We start from the raw sequence: 26,156 nt of genomic DNA, 5'->3' as shown, positions 1-26,156 counted from the left end.
CCATTTTGATTCCTAAACTGACCAAATCCCTTCTCTGCAAGGTTAAAAATGGAAAAGCCTCCCCATTGTCTCTTCCTTTAATCTGTGTTTGAATAAGGTGTGAGCCTGTGACCTGGCCCAGGAAATAAGTATTTTAGCATTACAAAAGAATGGCCAGGCTTCCCCAGAAAATCCAATCAAGGAACCTGCTAGACAGGAGATAAACAAGGAGAAGAGAAAAACAACATTCAAATTTCTGTGATGTAGGTGGGATGTATCTGAGGGGTGGTCTTAGGTCACACCCCTTCTGTGATGTATGCATAATGTTTCTGGGGGTGGTCCTGATCTAGAGAAGGGGAATTTCAAAAGTCTTTATAAGGCCTTGCAGGCTATTGTTCTGGGTCCTCTTCCTCTCCTGCGTGTGAGGGGGGTACCCTGTTGCAACAGATCAATAAAGATCAAGCTTACTAGCTGCTTTGCTTCTCAATATTCTCTGGTTGGCCTCTGTTATTTTCTCCTACCAATAGGGAACCTATGTAAGGACTCTATATGGGCTCTTGGATACCCCATAAGGGAAAAGGGCATCTTTTTATTTACAACAGAACAAAGCAAGAAGGCAGGTTAATAGAACTGCTCAGAGAAAAATCAGTGTTACTCCAACAGCTAAGAAACCTTTTAATGGAATTATATCACTAGGCTAAGTTACAGGCCTTCTGCCTAATGCAGAGATTCAGTTCACACATCGCTTCTATCCATTGTTACACTTGTACCTATATTTATGTGATATCTGTACATACAGGATTGAGCCAGATTACTGTTCAGCAGGACCAAAAACAAAACAAAACACATGGGTAGAACAATGATGCAGAATGCCCAAGGCACTCAAAACAGCACTAAGTGGCTTGAGAATCACAAAATTCAACAATCCACATGAATACTGGATTACTGTCTCACTGGATATCTACAGAAAGGAGGTAAACTGAATTCTGCACTGGAAACTCATGGATATTTGAAAGAACTCTCAGTAATATTGGTACGCTTCAGCCCACATCACTCACCAGGCACACTGAATATTAAGCTGGATGGCCCTCTTGGCTGGTTATTCCTGTTAACTGGAAATGCTGCTTTGCAAAGTATTTATTTGCTGTACAGCAGATGTGAGGAACTTGGGCACTTCCAGATCTTGTTGGTCTCCAATTCCAAACCCCAGGCAGCAGGGTCTATAATCAGTTATGATATCAGCTGTAGTACAGCAACATCTGGGGAGGGGGGGCACAGGTGCCCCAGTTCTGATCCAAGGAGAGTATCACAATGTTTCAAAGCATTGTGAGCAAAGTATGGAAAAGATTTAGCGTATCGGGGGAAAGTCCCAGATAAATCTTCTTGACTTCAAAGTAGCCTCAACTAAAGTGGCTATCTGCTCTAAGAAACCTTCAAAGTGTCCTTTAACTACTGACTAGTAGTAACTTTGCTAATGGCAACGTTTTTACTATTTGTAAAAAGAGGTTCCAAACTAATTATTTTATAATAAATTGTAGTGGTACCCCTTTCTGATAGAGAAACCCTATTGGAAGGAGTATCTAAATTCTGAGAAGAGTAAAGAGTCTTTTTCTATATCCGCGAAATGTCAGATTACAAACCTTCTAACATTAGTGCCATTGTGAGAAATTTAATTCAATTATTTTTATTTTTCTGTATATTTGTTTGTTTATTTATTCAGCATTCATATGACCTCAAAAGCCACTTACTTCTATTATTAATGGAAATAAGAAGCTTCAAGTCAAAAACATTTTTTAGATAAAGAAGAGAAGAAGCAGGAAGTCTGGGGCTGTGTGAACTGAAATCTTAAATTAAAATTAAAAGCATAGTGACAAAAACACAGTAAATACCACAGGAGCTGACTCACTGAATGAGGCTGGCAATTACTAGCCAAAGTGATGTTTGTGTTGTGAACAATGATCTTAAATAGATGACAACAACAATTCCCATATTTTTAGTTAATTATTCCTAAGCATCACCTTATAAAATATTTCTGCAGTAATGGATAATACTTTTAAAAGTATTTCAACAATACTCTTCATAAGGAGCAGGCATCCTTTAGGATAGAAAACGAGATCAAAACTGTGAACTACATCACAAAAAAGAAGGCTGGATCAGAGACACAATGCTTTCAACTCTCCGAAGAAAACAGTTTTGAAAAAGGGGTTGCTTCTTGAGAAGGCAGAGGCCCCGGGAAGATGCAGTTATTTATATTAATCATGGCACTTTTGATCCAGAGTAGGCCACTGGGACAGCAGATTCCTGATCCCATCTTCTGCAATGCCAGTCTAGACTCAGTACTGCTGGAAACTTATGTGAGAGTCATAGCACATGTGTTTCATGTAGAAAGCCCCTGTGGTTAAAATAGAAAAAGAAAACCAGTTCTCCAAAAGCAGAACTGGGCAAGGCTACTTTGCCTGAAACCCTGGAGAATTGATGATAGCTGGGAATGGAGAGTAAGGGGCTGGATGTACCTGTAGTCTTGTTTGCACTTCATACTAAGCCAAACATATGAGCACACATGTTTCCAGAAAGGAAATGCCAGCTGCTTTGCTCCTTCCCTGTCGTTCTGTTGCTGCGTTGCACTCAGCTAAGCCATGGTTTGTTCATAAGCATAGTTTGGCGTAATGTGACATGCAAAACAAGCCAGTATAAAGCAGCATCATGTGTCCATTATGCTTATTGCAGTATGATTTCAAACCTATTAACCTTATATATACAGTATATATAAATAAAAAGAGTACAGTGGACGCTCTGGTTGCGAATTTGATCTTTGCGGGATGCACGTTCGCAACCCGCAGTGTTCGCAACCCACAGCAGTGTGTCTGCGCACGCGCAGGTTATGATTCGGAGTTTCTGCGCATGCGCGACCACCAAAACCCGGAAGTAACCCATTCCGGTACTTCTGGGTTTTGGTGGGTCCATAACCCGAAAAAACGCAAACTGAAGCGTCTGTAACCAAAGGTATGACTGTATACTATACAGTGGTACCTCGGGTTAAGTACTTAATTCATTCTGGAGGTCTGTTCTTAACCTGAAACTGTTCTTAACCTGAAGTACCACTTCAGCAAATGGGGCCTCCTGCTGCCGCTGCGCCACCAGAGCACGATTTCTGTTCTCATCCTGAAGCAAAGTTCTTAACCCGAGATACTATTTCTGGGTTAGCGGAGTCTGTAACCTGAAGCGTATGTAACCCGAGGTACCACTGTACTGTGGTACCTCGGTTTAAGAACAGCCCTGTTTATGAACTATTCGGTTTACGAACTCCGCAAAACCAGAAGTAGTGTCCCAGTTTGCGAACTTTACCTCTGTATAAGCACGGAATCCGAACAGCGGAAGGGCACCGGTGGCGGGAGGCCTCATTAGGGAAAGTGTGCCTCGGTTTAAGAACGTTTTCAGTTTAAGAACGGACTTCCGGAAAGGATTAAGTTCAAAAACTGAGGTACCACTGTATATACATCTGTAACACATGCCCTTCTATTCAAATAAATATTGGCTTCAGTTCCAAGTCATTAGGATTATAGTATTTTTCAGAAGAGGAAGACAAAAACTTTAAGTTACTGTCCATTTCCTATTGCAAATTATACTATACAGCAGACCCAGACAACAGGCTCAAAATCCCAGCACTACATTGCATACTCTTGATTGTTGATGCTTGACTTACAGAAAAAAAGGAGGGTAACCAGTTAGGCTTAGACCAGTAAATCTGAGCATGTGGAATATGCCTATTAACTATCAGCATCCACCTCCATCATTTATAATTGGATTGTGCCTAAGTTCCACAGTACTTATAATGCCAAAACAAGATCAGAGAGAGAAATGTCCTGATTTCTTTTGCATTACAACTGGGAACAGCTCTCCCCTGGTGTTGCACAATAGCAGTGACCACCCAAAGACCTCTGCATTAACTATGGACACTCTTTCCACTGCCTGCCAAAGAAACGGGCATGAGGAAAGCCCACGATGTAGGCTGTCCTTTATAACTGCCCTAAGGAAGGATAAAATTTCTTACTGAGAAACAAAAGAAATATGGAGATTCCAAGGAATAAATTTAGTTGTGTGTACAGATGTTGCAAACTGAGGTATCCCCTTATATGGAATCCCATGGGGTGTTTTAATGTATGCTCTAAAAAAAACCCCTAAAAATCTGCTTTAGCACTCCTCATACTTCAAACTATCTAACTGGGGGGAGGGAGGGGGGAGAACCTGCGCAAGTTACAAGAAACTAAAGTCCGCAGAAATCATGCCGTCTTACAAGAATTCATGTAACCACACCTGACAATCATTTGCTTGACCCATTTTGAGTAAACAATACGCAGGGTACTTGAAGGGTTTTTTTCCTGCCCTTGTTTTATCCCACTCTTTGCTGGTCTCTTATTTTACGGTCAGAGGTTAAACTCCTGACCTCTCACCTTTAAGGCAAGTTTTTCTCCTCTCTTGCATAAAAAAAAAGTTTTTCACACTGTGAGCATTTAGATTAGCCCCTCTCCTTTGGAACAAAAGCCACGTCTTTGTATCGCTGGTTTGGGCATGGAGTCTGTACATCAGAGGAAGCTGCTCCTACTTAACATTCACAATAACTGTATTGTGAGGCCCCACTAAAGCCTCGTCTCTCAGTGTCTAGACTTTCACCCAACCAGCCAGAAAAAGAAAATCCCATCAAGCACTCAACTGAAAATTAACTAAGGTACCCTGTTGTGAACCTGATGAAGATGTTATTTGAACATACGGTAAAACTTTCCATTGTTTAATAGAGAGATAGGAGAAAACTTTAAGAGGCCTGAGCTTTAAACAATCATTGGCACTAATTCCCTTATGGGTCAGTACGTGCATTTTATTGGGATGCAGCTACCAGCCCTCTCTGCTCCTTTAAAGTGCACAGAGTACAAGATGACATTCAAACTGCTTGTTATTGAAAATATATTTGCCCCTACTTTATTTAGTCTAAAGTAAGCCATTTATATATATATATATATATATATATTTTAAAAAAAGAGTTTTTTGTGCGGCAACAAAAAAGATTCCTATGGTGAGGCATATGGCAATGGAGCAACCCACAAGCCATAGTGTGCCTTGGTACTGAGGATGCAGTTTTATAGGCTTGGGATTTTAATATCATTGATGCTTTAGAAAAAAAATGAAAGCATTTCATCAACTGATAACCACATATATTGTGGGTCTTGAATAAAGTCACCAAGACACACCAGTGACATTGTGCAGAAACATGCTTATATTTCTGCCTAGTTTACTGGTAACAATTACTCAGGCTGAGCAAAGAAATTCAATCAGTATCCAGCTTGCTAGAATTTAAAGAGCTCAGGGGCTCTGAATCAAGACACCTTGGTGCTTCTTTGTCTATAAGCAACTGTTCTGCTGCAGTGACTACACTCATGCCATCTTCTAGCAGTCCAGCAAGTTTAGGCACTTACTAGCAGAAGCAGTAAACAGCAAAAACAAACACAGGATAGGAAGACAAGCAAACTTGAATGGAGAACAGGAAGGCAAATATGTAAGAAAGTTACTTAAAAAGAAATTTGATTCAGGCGTTTCCAGGTTTCAAGTGTTTAAATGTTCTAGAATTAGCACATCTAGCAAACCTTAAATCAACTTGAGATTTATGTTCACACATTTACTACACTACTATCAACAGATAATTTTATGAGAGCTAGTTATCAGCTTCATTATACAATGTGTGTCAAAAATATTTGGCCATTCTTACTGCATGCCTAGTCTTCAACATGTTTGATATTGTCCTTAAACACTCCTCCCACACTTCTGGAAGAGGCACAACACATCATAGCACCCTTTCCGTTCAATCTACCATTCCATTCCCATCACCTTAACAATTATTTAAGAAACACGTTACTCAGAGGGAGCTAGGAAACTCTCCTCTGACAAAGGTCACATTTTCTTGGGAGTTTTCTGTCGGGGCTGCATGCCAATTGTAGGTGGAACTGAAACCTGTCCTTCTCTGAGGGTTTTTTTTCCCCTGTCTCTCCTCACCTAGCAGGGTGGGAGAAAAAGATCACTATTGTCACAGTTCTCAACTGATCACCTATAGAGAGCTGGTCACCGAGTGTGTGAGTGTGTGTGTGTGTGTGTGTGTGTGTGGAGGGAGGGAGGGAGGGAGAGAGAGAGAGAGAGAGAGAGAGAGAGAGAGAGAGAGGGGACAAAGCTGTGCACACTGGCCTTGCTCCCAACCCTCACATGTTTAGCTGAAGGCCAGAATAAAGCCTGTGTGTACACAACTTTACATGCATTCGGTAATAGCAAACAATTTTAGACTAGAGAGAGCACCACACCACCTAGGCTGTATTCTGACTTCCTGTGGATGTTAGAGACAGCAACAGCACTAACAATTGCACCATCCATGCATGCATAGTTTTCATGAGCAGTGGTCATGAGGTACATGCTTCAAATCTGTGCTAAATTTGGTGCTTAGGATCAGTAATGAACTGGATGGTGATAAACAAATTCAAGCTCAGTCCAGGCAAGGCAAACAGCTGGTCATTTGTTTAACCAGGATAGTGATGTTCAGCCTGGATGGGATAGAATTGCACTCCCCATGAAAGATCCAGTCTGCAGTGCTGAGACACTGACTAATCCAGCTTTGTCACTAGAGGCCCATGGCACACACAGTGTTATGTAACCACCAAATACCAAGTATGCCTTATGTGCCAAACTGCAACCCCTCCCAGACAGAGATAGCCCAGCTAAAAGAGAACATAAATAGTTTAACATAAAGTGAGAAGCAGCAAGAAGAAGAGCTAGGAATAGTGGTCCCACCTACCTGCTCATCTATTGCAGGTGGGGAGGGACTACAATTTCCACAGAAGCAGGATGTAAGTCTAACATTTAAATGAAAAGATGCATGGATAGCCTGCTTAGTGCTGCCATTTGAAATGTAGGCCAGTACTTGGATAGCCACATGCATGGCTCACTACTTCTCTTGTGGCCTTAAAAGTCTCCTACCCCGCCATGGCTAGGAGCAGCAAGACCCTCTATACAGGGTGACCTTCCAGCTCATATGGGTAGCTGTTCAGAAGGCTATGTCAGCACAAACCAAACTACCAAGAAAAAGCATAGAACAGAATTTCCATGTAGCACTAAAAATATCCAGGTTAGGATTTCAAAGATTAAAAAGCTAAAATATCAAATACAGATAGGTAGCCGTGTTGGTCTGCCATAGTCAAAATAAAAAAATTCCTTCCAGTAGCACCTTAAAGACCAACTAAGTTAGTTCTTGGTATGAGCTTTCGTGTGTATCTGAAGAAGTGTGCATGCACACGAAAGCTCATACCAAGAACTAACTTAGTTGGTCTTTAAGGTGCTACTGGAAGGAATTTTTTTATTTAAAATATCAAAGTATTTGAAACTGGGTAGGTGAGTAATTAAAATACAGAAACCTATCCCAAAGTCACACACCCCATTTCCAGTCCTAGTTACTAGTCTAAAATTGTTTGCTATTACCTCAACTTACTCCTCCCAGGTTTTTGCTATTTTCAGGTTTGACAAAACATTGGTCACTTACAGGTGATCTGTGTATTCAGCATTCTGATTTGTTTGCACTGATTTTGTCAGGAGGTTTAGCACTATTTAGTGCTAAATTGGAGCAAAAGGCAATTGAATTTTAATCTGATTTAGCACTGAAGAGCAGGTTGTCCCTGGGAAAGGAGCTGAGCAAGCAGAAGACTGCTTGGGTATAGCATGGGGAGCACAGGAAAATTGCCCCGGGTGCAGAATCTTGGGGGGCACAAACCAGCCCCCCCCCCATGCACCTGGCGCCCAAGCACTCACCTGTCAGCCAGCAGGCAGATGCTAAATGGGTGTGGGAATGGAGGGTAAAGAGCACCCTCCACGCCCCACTGGTGCTTGGGTGGGGATAGAGTATGGAGCATGCTCTTCACCCTCTGTGCCCCGCCTGGCATATGTGTGCCGGTACATCAGCAGCGGGGGCTGGAAGAGGATGCCCTCCATGCTCACCCAGTCCCCACCGCTGACGGGCAGACACTCATGTGCTGGGGGGGGGTCAGGGCATAGAGGGTGCTGTTCAACTTCTGCACTCTGCCCCCCCCCCAGCAGTGGCAGTGGCTTCTATCCCGCTGGGGGGGGGGGAGCATGCGGCAGCAGCCACGTCCACATGCACATCAAACAGAAAGCAAGGGAGTAAGAGCTTAACAAGATGGGGAAAAACCCTCCCTTTCTTTAGCTAGCCTGAAAGGGAGAAAAAACCCAGAGTTGGGTATACTGTTCAAGAAGTGGGTACAATCAGAACCGTGACAAGCAACACAATCCTCTACCAAGTCAGTTCTAATAGTACATTCAGATGAGTTTACTGCCAGGTCAATGCACCAGAGGACTGCAACCTAAGTTTCTCTTCAGCTGAATCCGTGAGTGTACTCTCTGAGCTTTATCACTGGCACAATCCTATACTTAATCCACAGCCCCAAAACTTGTGTGACTGAAAGAAGTAGCCATTATCTTCTGCAAGATGCATTTTTTTACTATCTTCTCATCCCCAAGCTGAACAGCACTTTCGTGGAAATGAGTGACTCAGGAAGGAAATGTTAAGATTAACACTTCAGCACAGTGTTGCTCATGCATCTCTATGGGAGGGCAAGGCACCTAAACATTAATAACAACATTCTGCATTTAATTGCACAGGGCGTTATTAAATTGGAAGGATCTAAGTTTCTATTTTTAAAAGCTTACTCACCTGTATCCTCTGTAACTTCTGCTTTGCTGAAATGAGTTTCTTATGCAATAACACATTTAAATTCCTTGTTGACCCCTTTACAAGGCAAGTAAATGAGCAACTAAAGCATGCTTAGGAAACTTCATTGGTTTTGGAAGTAAGTTCTAATGATGAGAGGCAAAGTCAGTATAGATAACTCAATCTATGTTAAGATTTGTATTGACAAAATTATGTTGAACAAACCAGACATTCATTCATTTTTCTAAGGCGTCCTTCATCTGAGGATCACAGGGCAGTTTACAATATAAAAACAAAAAAAAATGTAACATAGTAAGAAATAAAAATAATACCACACACACATGCACACAATACTAAGAAAAATCACTTGTGGGAACAAGATCCCTGAATTTCTCATGAACTATCTGAAAGTTACATTTACAGAGATATCTGTTTGTACTGCTATCCACAGAGCATAGGTTCCTAGGTTTCTGTGGGACTTTAGCAAAAGATCACATGTGGTCTATCAGCACCACCTGATTCATTTGCACATGTGAACTAGGCTCAGGGTCATAATTCCCCTGCCCAAACAATTGTGAGGAACAATTAAAGAAAAGAAGTAAGAGAACTGTTGGTAGAGAACAGGAAGAGAAGCAGCTGCCACCATCCAACAGAAATCTGGGGAGCTCCAGGTCATCATGGAAACAACATGTGGCAAAGCATTGCTCTGAGCCTAAAGCCAGTAGATTGGCCCCCACAAGAGGCTCCAGAAACTCTCCACAGGTTTATTGCTTTATCTCCAGCATTCCTCATTGCAATTCTATAAAACTTTTCATTATTTGGGTAGTTTTTAACTTTAGCTCTTTCTAGATGACATGGTATATACACTCAGCACACATGCATGCGTTGGGATGACACGCCTTGGCTCTCCCCCAACATACATGTGTTCAGCCTTACACAAGTAGGCTTGTAGGTGTGACCAAGAGCTCTCACATGTGGCCAAGTAAGAGCCACAGAACTGAAGGGCTAAATGCCCTCGGGCCTTGGACTGGCCACATCCACCTTAGAAGGTCATTGGAACTGCTCTTCTGTCTTCATTTCTGGCCTTGGACACAATTTCTGCATTGCTTCTCTGTGCCAATTCCTGCCTTGCTCGTGGCTCCAACACCAGACTTGTTCCCTGACTTTGGCTTCCTGGCTCAACTCCTACCACATTTTGGGCAACTGCATATGGATCAGCTCTGATAGGGCCCCTGCCTCTGCTAGCAAATCAGCTGGTGAAATCCTGACCATGACCCCCAAGCACTAGCCACAATATCTTAGGAGCTACCATTTTAAGCCTTCCTATGCAACCTTTTATAGTCAAGGGGAAAACACTGGATTTCCTTTAAGGATGCTGCCGCCAAATAACACTGCAAGATACAAAGTGATTTCCTAGCTTGTAAAAATAATTTCCTTGAACACCATCAAGACACAAACATTCTATGGAAAGGAAAACTGCCCTCATCAGTAGTCTAAATAAAGACAGCTCAAAGCATATCCTTGTTTCTCAAAGAGTGCATTCACAGTGGGAAGTCGTTTTGTGTTCCATTCAGCAATAACTGCTGGATTCCCCCCTCCCTTCTCTTCTGAATAAGTCCTACAGTTGTTAAATTAATTCTAGCACTGCTACACAGGGAAAATTTCTGGCTACCCTGTAACACAGTGCTAGAATTTTCTATAAATTATTTTGAGCATTGCTCATCACTTTTGCTCCTTTTCACTCAAACATGTTCACTGGAATTAAGCAAGCCAATAAATATCTGGATCTACACTTCCAGCAAATTAATAACCATGTAACTATCAGAATAGCCTGCAGATAGTAGCTTTGAAAATAAGTATCTCACCTATTTAGTAATCTAACTTAAAAAGCATTTTTTTTTTTAGAAAAATAAAGAACTACAGCAGATTACAGGTAGAATTCAACTACGTATTACTCAGTATTAGACCCACTGAAATTAGTGGTCCTACCTCAGCTATGTTCATTAATTTCAATGGGCCTACCCTGAGGAAAACTTACTTGAATACCACCCTACATATCTGCCATACAATCAGTGCCTAGTTTTATCATTACTCTTTTTTAGGTTTAAGCTCACATTTCAGCTAATAAAGGCAACAACCAATTAACATGTGTCCGAAAGACGCACAATTACACATGTGTGCTGAACTAGGAAGTGACTGAAAAAAGTCACAAAGCACATAATAAAAAGGGTGTAATGGGGTAGGGTGGAACAGAATGAGGGTGGGGCGGAGCGAGGTGTGATGGGGCGCAGCATGCATATACATCCTCCGCCAACTTGTGTGGCACCCATAAGAAATGGTTGTAGACTGGCAAACGTTAACTTTGTTGTATTCAATGAACTACACAGAAAGTCTGCAACTTATGTATTTATATTTATGTCTGCAACTTATGTATTTATATTTATGTGCATGACATTTTTAAAAGAAAAGTTAGAAAGGTAGTGGGAGTCCGGGAAAAATGGCATTGGCAATCGCACTCGCCATTGAACCCAATGGGTTTTGACTATACACGATTTTGGCGTTAGGTGCAATCCACCCTGCATAAATTGCGGTCTTACTGCAGTCTGATCTTAGACGTCTGCACCAGCATATCTGCGTGCATTCCTGTTGGCGTTCCTGCAACACCAGAGTAAGGTCAGGGCTTGCGTTGGGTCATCCAGTTATAAGAAGTATCTGTCCAAACAACAAAGCCTTACATTTGAATTCCTCGGTGGGAAGGATGTGCTCTACAGCATTATGGGCATGCTGTTGGCATTCACAGTGCTAGTAGTGGACAATGGAACAATGGAGAAAAGAACCTATTTTACAATAAATTACAATTGGGTTTACTGGATTTACATAACAAAACACCTGTCCCAATCAGATCCTTAGGTAAAGGGACCCCTGACCGTTAGGTCCAGTCGCAGACGACTCTGGGGTTGCAGTGCTCATCTCGCTTTACTGGCCGAGGGAACCAGCGTACAGCTTTCGGGTCATGTGGCTAGCATGACTAAGCCGCTTCTGGTGAACCAGAGCAGTGCACGGAAATGCCATTTACCTTTGCGCCGGAGCGGTACCTATTTATCTACTTGCACTTTGAGGTGCTTCCAAAATGCTAGGTTGGCAGGAGCTGGGACAGAGCAATGGGAGCTCACCCTGTCATGGGGATTTGAACCGCCGACCTTCTGATCGGCAAGTCCTAGGCTCTGTGGTTTAACCCACAGCGCCACCCGCGTCCCTTTAAAACCAGATCCTTACCATAGCATTAAAGTAATGTTGCAGTGAATCAGAGAGGAAACACAGCATTCCATCCTCTTCAAGGTGTGGGAGGACACAACACAGGCAGAGCAAGACATATATTGCTCTTTAGCAAAATACAGAGCATGCAAACTTGAAAGCAATTAGGAAAAAGATCCTCTTATGAAAACAATGTGTTGTAGAATATGAATCAAAGTTGATAGCTATGAGCCAAAGAATTGTGTGCCCAGACTTCACATGCAGGAGGAGTCCTGGGTGCCTTTCTCCCTACCCCATGATCCAGCAAGCCATCCCTGATTCATAAGCATCACAAGACAGATGTTGCGGAAAGGATGTCATGAGAAGTTCTGTGGAAGAGCACTTTGAATCCTGACCAACACATTTCATTTGAAGAAATGCAGTGCACTAGCTTCAATTCAGCTCTCTGGTATCAATGACTTTGCCTAGCTTATCACAAACATGGGCTTCACCCCAACCCCACAAACTTTTGCCATTATAACGTAGGACACCAGAAGTATGCCAGTTCTAGTTCTGAATAGTTTAAAAAAAACATATAAAGCAAAATCATCAGAGGTGGTCACCTCAGGAAGAAATGAGGTGCTATGCCAGAAGCCACATTTGCTTTTTCATATGCCAACCTGTTCAAATATAAGCCACAAGATGGGGGGGGGGGAGAGAGAGATTATTTTTAACAACAAAAAGAGCATGTGGCTGAAAGGAGCTGGAATCTCCCCCCTACACTATAGTTGGGCAGTGCTGTGTTTGGATCAAAGCAGTCTTCTCGGCACACTGACTGGGCTGCTGCTTTCTGCAGAAATGATGTGTGCAAAAGAGAACAATCCAAACTTGTAACATTTGGGAATCAAGGTTTACAAAGCCTTCTGTGTGTGTTGTTTATAGCTGACCTCTTTTCTTTCTGTTTTCACTAGCATGAGGAATTCTACAGAAACAGATACCAGACCACACTAAATTCATCTTCATCAACATCCTATCAGACAGCCTGCTCTACATTTTTTGGTCCCAACTGGCAAGGTGATACCAAACTCCCCACACTCCCTTCCACCCTGCATCTCCCAGGTCTTTAAGAACTGGGTCAGCCCTCCCTACTTCTAAAAGGTTAGGAATGGGGGAGGGTCACAATAATAAAGTTTCCTTGACCTGCTTCTCCTATCTCTTCCATGATATGCATACCAAATACCTTGCCAGCAGTGGTGAAGAGTGCTGCAGAAAATTCTTTGCAGACAGGAGATAAGGGAACAAGACAGTAGCAATCTCTCTCCTTCACCCACCCACCCACCCACCCACCAACAGATTACACAGTAGTAATCATAGTCCCTGAGCACACAATTTCCAAGTTATACTGTGAAGACCCTAATAACTCTCCTCCTCTTCAAACCCCCATAGGAACATAAAATATATAATCTTTTCTATTTCTGTGTTTGTAAGTCCCATTATAATCGCTATTTGAAGAGAGCATGTCTCTTGAAAAACACTGGTTCAAGACATCCTCTAAATATGATATAATTAGTTTTCAACAAAGAATCTGTTAAATTACACCACAATACTATAGTGTTCTAACATAAGAGGCTGACTTTTTGTCATTTATCATGCTTGTAATGTGATAAAACACTTTTAAAAAGAAGATGACATTTAAAACACACATTTTTTACAAAGAAAATACGTCTGTGGCTAAAATCAATGTTCTTAAAGTGTGAGGTGGGTTTTCCCAAAGGGCCAGGAATCATTAAGTAGTAAGGTGAAGACATAAGTAGATAATGGGAACAGAAAGAGAAGAGGGAAAAATGTCAAGAAACTACACCCCACCCAAAACAGTTCAGAAAACACTTCTCTTCTTAAAGGTACATTTAGGCCACAATTGTCCCAAGAGACATATTTGAAACCACATGCAAAGAGGTTTGTGAGAGCAGTATTACAGGAGCTTTTCATGTTTGTGCAAAAAACTATAGATCTTCAGCTAGCTGAATGGTTTGTCCAGCTCCTGTATCCAGAAGAACAAAGCCAGGACCCAAAGAACCATACAGCTAGCTTTGTGTGCCCAATGGGGTTTTGAATTTGTAAACAATGCCAACTCACAAGCCACTTTTGAAGCTTAGAGTTCAAAGGCAGTTTGTGATATGACATGGTGGCTTGCTGTTCAAAGTAGTAAAAAAGCAAAAACCCTAGGCAAGCCTATGCCCTTGGATGCACCTAAAATAGCACTTTGGACCAAGTCTTTGTATGCAAGGGAGTCTTTTGATATCAGCAGGACTTACTTTTGCAATAAATAAATAAAAATCCTTACTCAGCCAGGAAGAGAATTTGGGTTACCTTGGGCTACTCACTATCATTCAGTCTAATATGCATCTCACAGGATCATGGTGAGAATGAATAAATGATCAGAATCAGGCCACTAATTGTTGCAAAGTTTGAGAATGCTTGACCCAGAAACTGAGAGTGTGATGGCTGAACAGAGTGCAGGTAGTCTGCATGCAGCCCCCAACCTCATTTTATGTGGCTCCCAGAGCCTCCGAAAACTGTCTCATTCTTTCATCCCATCAGAGTTTGTTCCTTCATTTCCACCTATTTTTTCTGGCTTTTATCCCTCTTCCTACCTTATTTCAGAATAACTGGAAGGGGTGGTATTCTACTTGTCAAAAATAAATTGATACTTCAAAACTTTTTTCTGATTATACAGCTTGGGAAAAAGAAAGGGGGTTGCCGTCTGAAAACAAATTTATAGGCTGTTGCCTCGTGTGTACATATTCTGCATCTGTATGTACGTGTGTTAGTCATAAACCAGTCCCGATATGCAGTGGTGGACTGGATGAAGGCCTGTAGATTGAAGCTGAATTCTGGCAAGATGGGGGCCCTGTGGGTGAGTGGTTCCTAGGTCTGGTAGATATGTTGATTGTCTGTTCTAAACAGGGTTGGGGAGAAACAAACACACACACACACACACACACACACACACACACACACAATCATGTGTTGGTTGGGGATATTCCTGGATTCATCTTTGTCACTAGTCCAAATAGCCTAAGTGGCTTGGAGCACCTTCTATCAGTATTGGCAACTATAATAATTCTTGGATAGGAACAGTTTGGCCACGGTGATCCATGCATTGGTAACCTCAAGGTTGAATTACAGTGGTACCTAGGACTACAAATGCTTCGGGTTACAAACACTTCGGGTTACAAACTCCACTAACCCGGAAGTGGTACCTCGGCTTGCGAACTTTGCCCCAGGATGAGAACGGAAATCGCATGGCAGCAGCGGGAGACCCCATTAGCGAAAATGGTACCTCAGGTTAAGAAATGTTTCTGGTTAAGAACAAACCTCCAGAACGAATTAAGTTCATAACCCGAGGTACCACTGTGCTCTATGTGGGGTTGCCATTAAGGCCGGTCTAGAAGCTGCAGCTGGTGCAGAATGCTGTGGCTAAGCTGCTCTTAGGAGCAACCTACCACCAGTATGTAACAGTACATAAAATAATCTTCACTGACTGCCAATTACCTACTGGAAAGAGTTTGAGGTTTTTACTGCTGATATACAAAGCCCTAAGCGGCCTAGAACCTGCTTGCATGGAAGTTCACCTCTTCATGGAACCCTGCTTGAACTCTTCTGCTACATGCCCAAAAAGTTATTTTAACAAGTACTAGGCCCAGAATTTTTAGTGTGGTGCCCACACTTTGCAATGCACTCCTCCCTGGAACTTGTAATCAAATCAACAATTTGTTATTTTAGGCATCTCCTTCAGGCTTTTTTATTCAACCAGGCTTTTACATGGTAGCATAATTTGATAATGTTCATGCTGGTTTTTCAAAGTGAATTAACATACTTTGATTGGTCTAATTTTGTATTTTAATATTCTTGAGTGATGGGCAGTTTATAAATTATTTAAATAAATAAGGTTATCTCCTTTTAACAGCTGGTGTTATTGTCCAGAATCAGATGTACAAATTTAAAACATCAGCTTCTGTAACTGAAATGTGGTTTCAGTGAGCCTTTAGCACACAACTGTTATGACAACACTGTGGCATTATTTGTCTATTTAAGGCAAACGTGGTTGAGATGATCACATACAACTTCCTGTTTGCTCAAAGGAGAACAAAGATGTACACCTAAATTTAAAACACAAAGGGGATAATCAAATTTCCTTCATTATTTATACCATCCCCCTGTCATTTCTATTCTGAGAACCAAATCCATATACAGTAAACGATCCCTAATTTAGCATTAAGTTGCCTACACTACAGATATAGGGTGGTGTTCAACTATGTTTGAATCAGACTCACTGAAATTAATGAACATGACCAAGTTAGGGCTATTATTTTCAATAGGTCTACTCTGAGTAAAACTTAGTTGACTACCCCTACAATCAAAAGGTTATCTAATGAACAGATTAACATACAACCACAATGTACATCCAGGTATCAGCATGCAAACAACCTAAATTCTACTTGAAACATAATGTTACCATTTAGGGAAAATAACATGCTAACACTATTGTTCTGAGACTTAATGGAAAATTCTAAGAGCATAAGATGATTTTTCAAAAGTAGCCCACCAAAGTTACTAAATTACACTCTTCAAGCCTATTAAATGAAATTAGCAATCAATACAGTGGTACCTCGGGATAAGTACTTAATTCGTTCCGGAGGTCCGTGCTTAACCTGAAACTGTTCTTAACCTGAAGCACCACTTTAGCTAATGGGGCCTCCTACTGCCGCCGTGCCTCCGGATTCTGTTCTCATCCTGAAGTAAAGTTCTTAACCTGAGGTACTATTTCTGGGTTAGTGGAGTCTGTAACCTGAAGCATATGTAACCTGAGGTACCACTGTACCATCCCAGCTGGCCCTCACACAACAACATGCAAATCACTTGACACACATCTCCCTCACTTTCAGGTCTGGATGCCTAAGAATTCATTTTCAGATATATAATTGATTACAGAGGTCTCTACATCTTAAGAAGTTAGAAGGGTAACTGATTAACACAGTCGTTATTCCTGCTAATAAAACACCCTCCAAACAGGAGCACAATTCCCAGTATTTCAACAAAGAGCTGCAGATTGCAAACTGTGACCTATCGACTGCTCACTGCCTATCTCTGTTTGACACAACTTAGCAGCACAAACCCAAATGTGACTTCGGTTCCTGAATCCTGGATACTTTTTAAGCCACCATAAAGCCTTTCTCAGTCTTCCCCTCTGCTTACAAACTTCAGCATCACAATACTGGAAAGTCCTCGTGGCTCTTGAGGAGACCCTCCCTGGAGCCCAAAGAGAATTTTCCCTATACTGTAGATTATGAAGCAGCAGGACTCTGGTGTTTGCTGGCTTGAAAAAGGCGTGTGGGGCCCCTGCTGCTGCTCTGCTACCGCGCTCAGAGGTGAGAGGCAGGAAAGCTGGTTTCCAGCAGGTCTTCCCTGTGTGGCTTTCCCAGCGTCTCTGGGCTTGTGGTGCTCTGAGGCAGAGGGACTCCCCTGAGTAGAATCCCTTCTATAGCCACCAAATGAAGAAGGTTCAAGGTAAAGGTCCAGAAGTAAAGTTTTAAAATGTTTTTAAATGACTTTATGAGTTCTCTCTAATGCTGCACTACTCCACTCAACAGCTGTTGGGCAGGAAGCCGTTCCTTGCAGCAGGGCTTGGCTAACATCCTGCCTTCTGAAGCACTGCATCAGTGCAATTTCACATGGGGTGCAATGCACCCTGTACCAGTACTGAGACCATATCTCTTTCCCACCATGTCAGTGCAGGGGTGGTGACTGGCACTATGCCAAAGAGAAAAGGCTGCTATATAGGATGCCAGTCATTCTTTTATGGCATCTGTTCTCATACAGACTGGGCCAGAAGGCTGCCTAGCAAGTGGAACAGAGTCAAAGAGTCTTCCCCATTTGCCAGACTCAAGACTATACTTGTGCCATGGCAATGCACACTCCTGGAACCTGGGTCCCTGGTGCTGAAGCACACATATATGGCTAGGTTTCCACTGAATTTTGCCATTCATCCCTTACAATGTACAGTCCACTAAATAATAGTAAAGTTCAAATGACGGTTCAGACATGTTTGAATCAAAAGCTTGAGCTTAACAAGAAGCCAGCAGTTGTTCAGCAGTAATTGCCAAGCACTTGTCTCCTTTTACTTGTTCTTGGATACCACATACTTTTTTCAGCAAGATATATAGGGCAGAACCATCTGCTTGATGCCTTTGTATGTTCACCTGCACTAGCCACAAAGCCAAGAGCTGTCAACTTGCAAGCAGTTATCAGCAGCATCCTGCAGGTGTGGCCTGAAATGCTTTGGCCAGGATGTCTGTGAAGACTCAACACAAATTGAAATGTAACCAGTAGTATGCCTTGCAAAGTTAGTTTGGTCCAGCAATATTTCCAGTTCTGGGGAAGGGGTGTAGCTCAGTGGCAGAGAATATGCTTGCTGTGCAAAAGATCCAATGTTCAATACCCACTATCTCCAGGCAGGGGTAGAAAAGCCTGAGACCATGGAGAGTAGATAATAATGTGTTAGATCAGGGTTTCCCAAATGTGGGTCTCCAACTGTTTTTGGACTGCAATTTCCATCATTCCTGACAGCTAGGGATGATGGGAGTTGCAGTCAAAAACCAGCTGGAGATCCAAGTTTGGCAAATCCTGATCTAGATGGACAAATGGTCTGACTCTGTATAAGACAGCTTCCTATGTTCCTAATATTAGACTGAATTGCAATATGAGCTGGAAAACCTCACTGAGAAGGAAACAAATGTTTTGGTTAGCAACCAAACCATCAGGGAAGTTGCTCTCCACCCAAAAGTGATGCCCACTGTGGGCTTAAACAGTAAGCACCGGATTCCTTTCTGGTCCAGCAAAGACTAGTGTCATTTTGTTACATAGACAGGCATCTTTCTTCCTCAATCCCACAACAAAAGTGGAAGAAGCTGTCAATGTGAAACTGACAAATCTTAATATAAGTGTTAACACACTAGGATTTCTGCTTTCTTAAGGCCTCCACATGATTTTACAATATATATTTTTTTTAATGTAATGTTGTCTGCTCAAACTATATTTTTCAACCTGTTTCTACCAGCCTCAGCAGCCATATACAACAGCCCACCAACTGAAAATGAAAAGTTCTCTGAAAGGAGAGTGGGGATGGCATGTCAAGCAAGTGCCCACCTACCTACAACACACAGTTGGTGAGCTGCAATTGGCTTGAAGAGTCTCGTGTTTTCTTTTTTGAGGAATTCTTGTAGTCTATTTTACCTCACTTCAAGATCCAAGGCAGCTTATAATATTAAAAAGCTAATACAAAAGTTCCTAGGAAGCTCAGAAAATATATTTTATTTTTCAGCATCAAGTCAAGCTTGGCTTAATCACCAAAGCCCCCCCCCCCCCCGAAATAACAGCATAATCACAATATGCCAAAAAACCAAGGAGCAACAAAGCTAAACAGGCTTCCTGGGAACTGGAGTTCCAAACCCCAGATTCAGTTACTAAAAAGGCCCTATCATATGTGAACACCTGCCTCATACCAGACAGCCGGGCAGGGGGAGAAGGAAGTCACAAAGCAAGGTTTGGGATGAGGTAAGGCAACAGAAATCAGAGGTAGGAGGGAGAATGATGGGGAGAAATTGTCATTGATGCCCAAATATTACATATAAGAAGTAACACGACACAACCTTTCCATCAACTGCAAACTAGAGAAGTGTTAATGTGAATAAACTGACTCCTATCAGAAGATACATATTAATTATAAGATAACAAGCCAGCATTACACTATTTTAAAAAAATACTTCAGCAAAAGGGTTTTTAAGAAATACAGAAAGATTTAGAAAATTTCCACCAGTGGACATTTTTCAACAAAAATCCAATAACTGTATAGGTCATATTAAGGTCTTTTTGCCTCCTAGCCCAGTCTTTCCTGCTGCTCAGTCTTTGCAGGGAGACCATAATTTTCTGCTTCTGATATTTCTACAGCAACACTTATGACTGTGATGCCATAAACTCAACCCCAACTTCACAGCAAGATCAAGCACAGTGAGCAGATGGGATGCAAAGAAGAAAGCCCATTTAAAATACAAATCTCTTTCATAAAGAAGAAAAGGGTGCAGGCACAGAGGGTGAATGGGGCTCATTTCTAAGTATGACATATTCAAAAGATTATCCTAGCATGAAAATCTATTTAAGGCTAGACCTGCAACAGACCAAGTAACTGTATAATTCACTACATTTTATGTTAAATTTATTAATTTAAGTGGAAGGTAGAAAATGCTAGTCAGAGGAAGGACTGTTATCAGTATCAAGACAGAGTAGGGGGAAATGTTTACAAAGTGGGGGGAAATAAAAGAGTTATGGTTTTAACACACAACCTCAAACAGAAAGTCTCCCACCTTCACCAAATGTACATACCAGTAGCTATGCCTTCCTATACAACATTAGGGTCCCTGTTAGTGGAGGGATGTGGAACTTCAGTCCTGGGGGCCAAATGCAACCCTCCAGGCCTGTCTGTCTGGCCCTTAAGACTCTTCCCAGGCCACATCTCCCACCAGTTCTGTGTTCTTGAACTGTGACCATGCTTCTTCCTTGCCTTGGTGGAGCACAGATAAGAATTTGTGAGTGCATGTAGAAAGCAGCCTACTGTACAGAAGTAAAATTCACCTTAGGTGCTCTGCCCACTTTTGCCTCTGACCCTACCCACCATTGATATGTGGCACTGGAACTACATTTTTAAGAGTTGTTTCCTGTGATCCTGGAATAAAGTTTAATAAATGACTCTATCATATTGATAAAGCCCCTAGGCAGGGCACTGTTTTACTTGTCATTTGAAAAAGACCAGGTCCTTTAAAAAAAATTATTTGATTCAGAATTAAATCCAAAGATGGGAGAGAATGGTAGTAAAATGGATGCAACTGAAGACCTGGGACACAAGATGAAGATCAAAATGATTTGGAAGTGAATTTATCCTCTATGGCCCCAGATTATCATTAAGTTCCTTCAAATCCTACAATTCTGTGATATTGACCTTGAAAGGGTCCTATTTAGGAAATAAGCATGTGCTGAATTTGTGAATTCAAGATAGAAAAATGACCAAACTAATCTCTTGCAAAGCTGAAAATATTATTTACACATACTGTGCCTTAACAGTCAGATGAATTCATAGTATTCCCAGTATACTGTGTCCTCGTTATACTGTGCTACCAACAATTGACAGACTATGATAGGACTCTGCCCTGAGACCAAACTAAATTAAATATAACACAGACAGAAGTGATAATAAGTAATACAGGGTGGAACCTTACACCTGTAAGAAAATAATTAAGACTTTTCAAAAAGTGTTTACTTGTTATTGCCAGCAAATCCTCTCATTTAAAAATACATTGACTAGGATGTGGCCAAGAAGGCTGGTATGAAAATCTAACTCATACAGTGATTATTTCCAAAGTGCAGAGTGTAACTACCCAACTCTCACCATATGAAAGAGCAACCTAGACACAAAGGGCAAAATGAAAAGGGGAAGGCAGAGGAACACGTACAAAAGAGACATCTAAAAGCATCCGTCTCTCTGACCCAAATCATAACTAAGGTGGCAGCTGCAGGAGCATGTGAGGGAAGTTGAACCTTAACAAAAAAATTAAAGAAATAGTAACCAGATCAGAAGCTAAGATAGGTATGAAATTCAAAGAAAAAAGACAAGGATATTGCTCTTAAGAAGGCTTGGCTCAAGAATATTTTCCACCTTCCCCTCCCCACCCAGTTACAGCCCACTTTCCAGTCATAGTGCCCTGAAAGAAAGCTTGCAACAATGAATTATCAAGAAGTCTGAACTATTAGTCCCAAAACCAGAATGAGTTTGATCCAATGATGTCCTTATTCCATCAGAGGAAGGTAAATTTTGGATCTATCCCAATGAAAGTCACTAAAACAATAAACGACAGGACTGAATAAAAACCAAATATAATAATTTTACCCTGCCGAAACAGGCCTTGGGTGTCCTTCCCAACAACCTTTATGGAGGTCAACCTGCAGTCTTCGTGAAGAAGTGTATCACACAAAACAGCTACTGAAGAAACCCCACTCCTAGAGAATGCCATTGTAAGCTCATATAAGGAATGTACCTGGCAACCACTTAAATGGTCTTAATGGTACATAATGCTTAAAAACTACGTGACTACACTTGCAGAAGCCTCTGGCTTACACACTCCCCCTTCTAGTGTGGACACAAGAAGAACAAAGGCTTTTGCTTCCATTTTTGACGAAATACAATTTCACTATTTCTTCCAAAGCCAAAGGAACTGTGGTTAATTTACACTGTGGTTAACTCAAACAGCCCAGGATCTATTGTGGCTTGTTCACTAACAAGAGTTTGAAGTAATCAGAGTTTCACAAGTTCAGGCTAACAGGGAACTCTGATTTGTTTAAAAGCAGAAGCAGAAGCTTTCAATCTGCTCTTCATGGCCATATCAGAGGAGCAAATGAACAAACCCACAGTTCATTCAGACTCATTCCATTAACACTAAACTATTGCTTAGCACTGCAGTCAAACCAGCCCAGTGTGGTAGGAGTTTAAATAGAAGGCCTTTTATCAAGGCCCAAGCCATTGAGGAATCTAAAAGGTCAGCTCTGGCCCTTTGAATTTCGCTTGGAAATTAACTGGCAACCAGCAGAATAATATGGGGTTGCCAACTCAAACAATATATTCTGGATCCAGCGGAGTCCAGCAGTTTTACACACATATGCACATGGAGTCCACCACAAAAGCCACACAAACAGATGACAGGCCAACCAGCCAGCAAAAGCATAGCAACTCTTGCATGATACAGTCCAAGCAAAGTGCTTGTTAATAATCCTACTGCAGCATTTTGGATCAACTGAAGTTTCCAGACTGTTTTCAAGGGCAGCCCCATTCATCCAAGAAGCATGAAGGAGAAAAATAAAATACACATAGTGCCAGTGTGATTATTCTAGAAAAGAACTGAATTATCAGAAAACACAAAACTACACAAAAACAAAGAAAAGGTGAGACATGCCTAGATGCTTTATAAGAGATCTAATATGAGAAGTACAAAGTACCGGACTGCACACAAAAAAGTCTCATGATCAGAAAATTGTATGTTTTAACCAAGAATGAGAATAGAATCAGGAGTCAAGTATAGGAGTAACTGAATAGAGGACCAAAGAGTGAACTTTAAGTAAGGAAACAGAAACACATGCAAAGAAGGAAAGCAAAATGCAGTGTTGGAAAGGCATGCAATCCAACAGGAACCATGAAATGGTGTTGCACACAGAAGAGCAGGGAGTGGGACAAGTCGATGACATGAGTAAGTTCAGCCTATGATAACCTGAACAATGATGCAGTCCAAAGACAAAACAACCCATAGGGCAACAATACCTTGGTGAAACTGGCAAAACAGATCCCCAGCGTAGACAAACCAGCTGAGATTCGGTACAGAAGCAGCCCATAACATTGCAAACAACAAATGTTGGAAATGACAAATCTTGGCAATGTCTTATATGGCAGTATTTTCAACAGCTGATCATTGCTATTGCTCAATGACTAGAGACCTCAGTGCTGTTCATACCATTTCGAAAGCTCCGCATAAAGGCACAAAAACACTTCTGTTTTGGCATACTGATTTTCTCCCCACAACACTAGAAAAGCTTTCAAAGTTTGTGGTCGCATAAACAAAGACAAACCACATAGCACATTTCAGAAGAGGCTGTTTAAGCATGTTATTCCTGTACCTTTCATACAGAGTAGACCAGAGGTAGCCACCAACAATCAACAGTAGAAGAGATGCTGTTTCCTTTTTGAAACACGCATCTTCATTTCATCTCATTTTATTTGTCACAGACATGCTAGAAACAGGATATTGTGTATATTCTTTTTCCTCATCTTTGTATTATCTAAAAAGTCTAGTATCTGCTGCCTCAAGTAATTTAGTCCTAACAGGTTTGTTCACAACCCAAGTTGCAGAGGTGCCATTAATAAGGAAGGCATAGGACACCCAGTGCCCCAAGCCTAATGAAAGAACCAAACAAATAAAAAGAACTGATTTACACAGTTAGGAAAGAAAAATCACATGACACAGCACTCTCAGGATGGTACCATTTCAAGATGCAAGAAAGACAGCACATGTGACGACTTTCCTTCAAGAAAAATTCCTTCCAAGTAGAAAATTAGCACTAGCCAGCAGCCTCTCCCATACACGCTAACTCTCCACAAGCAAATTATATGATTCTGCATGCCAGAAACTAAGACATGGCTCCCTACCTATATCCTTAAATGGTACAGTCCTGAAATAGCATGGCTACTTACAGGGGCATAGCCAAAGAGAAAATCACTTGCTTAAAACATTCTAATTATACATACTGCTAAACACAACTTATTAAATTCATTAGAATGTGCAAATTGAAAAAGGTCAGAAAAGCTAAAGCATGAACTTAAAGTAAGCTGCATGTCTCCAATTAAATATTATATTTGTCGCAACTAACAATAATAGGGGTAAATAAAACACATGTAACATAGTAAGCTGTAATTAATTTTCCTATTATTGAAAATCTAGTGTCATAAAAAAACCAATTTAAGCAATAATTAAGCATATGTCTTTCGATATATTGCCTACATTTAAAAAGATATGTGAAATAAACAACCTGAACATATATTTTGCACCTTTAATTTATACGGATGAATACAAATGGCTAAAGTATATTACCTTCATTTTCAGAAGCCTGGCATTTTACCTGTAGCACCAAATCAAAAGTACTCTCTGGATTTTCCCTGGAAGTAAAAACAAAACATTTAATTAGTTATGCATGCATCACAAGAATGCAAACTATCTGATTACAAGGGTATTATCGCTGCTTTTGGTTAACATTCAACTGCATGTTGACTTTAAATTGTTCTCCTCCTTATATCACAAAGATATTCCTCTCTATCAATCCATGATGAGATACACACATAATTGCATCAAGATTCATGTCCAACAAACAATTTTCAATCTTGCAGGACATGTGGTGTTCAGGTAATACACAATCTGTTTCCACGTGGATCTGACCACTGGATGATGGGAGGAGGGCTCATGTGGGGGGGAAATAGTCATGTGAATCCACACGGAGGCTGACAAATGCAATGACTCAGATACCCTGTCACAAATCAGAAGTAACATTTGCTTTTATCTTCTGAGAAAAATGATTACTTTTTCCCCAATAGTGAGCAAAAAAAACCAACTGGGGCAACGTATACAAAAAATGTGTTATCTGTTAACTTGTTAGCATGTTTCCTTACAGTCCTGTACATCAGCCAGCTCATATTAAAACACTGAAATAAAAATCAAACTTTTAAAGTCAAAGAATGTCTTGTTTTTGAAAAAAGAACTGAGAGCTCAGCGGCTGAAAACCACTCCCTATTTAAAGCCATCTGATTGTGGACCATTCTCCCACACAAGGGCCATCAGGTTTTTTTGGATGAGTGGATGGTTTCCCTCCCGCTACATTGTTGCACTGCTATTTTGCTGCTCTTGTAACTTTGTTTAGTTTTGTGGTTTTAAACTTTCATTAATTGCATATTGTTTTGAAATGGTGATATTTTATGTAGCCCACCCTGGGGCCATGTGTGGAAGGGTGGGCTATAAATAAATGAAACCGTATAAATAAATAAAGCATTCAGGATTAAACTGCTTCAGAGTTGGTTTCATGTTGTGAATATGGCTCTGAAAAAATAGCATGGAGCGACTGCTTCCCATGCAAACTCCGTCCCAAGTTCTTATGACAGTACCAGTATTTCCTTCTAATGTCATGTAAATGTTTTGGGAGTCGGTGTAATGTACCAAGCAGACAGATCTGGACTAGAGAAAGCTGGGTTTAAATCCTCACTCAGCCATGAACCCAATCTCACTGCATGACCTTGGGCCAGTCTGGTGTTCACTTAACAATCCTAGTAAGACAAACCAGTTTATTGGTCCGGGAATTAACTACGTGCTATTTGCAAACCTGGGATAATGCCAGGATTCTAAATGATTACTTCAGAGATTATTGGCTAAAAAGTGCTTATCAAATGCAGTTTACTTCATATGCACGTAACCTCTTCAAGAAGAATGCTGGGCTCAGCACGACTAATAACAACAGAGAAACCAGTATACAAGCAAGCAGTAATTATTTC

The 26,156-nt window shown here is 41.2% G+C and overlaps 1 protein-coding gene across 2 annotated transcripts in view; it reads right to left on the bottom strand.

Annotated features, from left to right (window-relative positions):
- The window catches only part of DENND1B (DENN domain containing 1B), a 184,398-nt gene that overhangs the window by 154,041 nt on the left and 4,201 nt on the right, over nucleotides 1-26,156 (bottom strand). For both annotated transcript variants that reach the window (XM_081194375.1, XM_081194374.1), the window contains exon 2: nucleotides 24,712-24,776. In XM_081194375.1, coding sequence (XP_081050501.1) covers nucleotides 24,712-24,776 — 65 coding nt within the window. The remainder of the gene's footprint in view (nucleotides 1-24,711; nucleotides 24,777-26,156) is intronic.

Source organism: Podarcis bocagei, assembly GCF_964188305.1.
Source record: "Podarcis bocagei genome assembly, chromosome: 5".
Classification (NCBI taxonomy): domain Eukaryota; kingdom Metazoa; phylum Chordata; class Lepidosauria; order Squamata; family Lacertidae; genus Podarcis; species Podarcis bocagei.
This window is presented reverse-complemented; position numbering and strand designations above follow the sequence as displayed.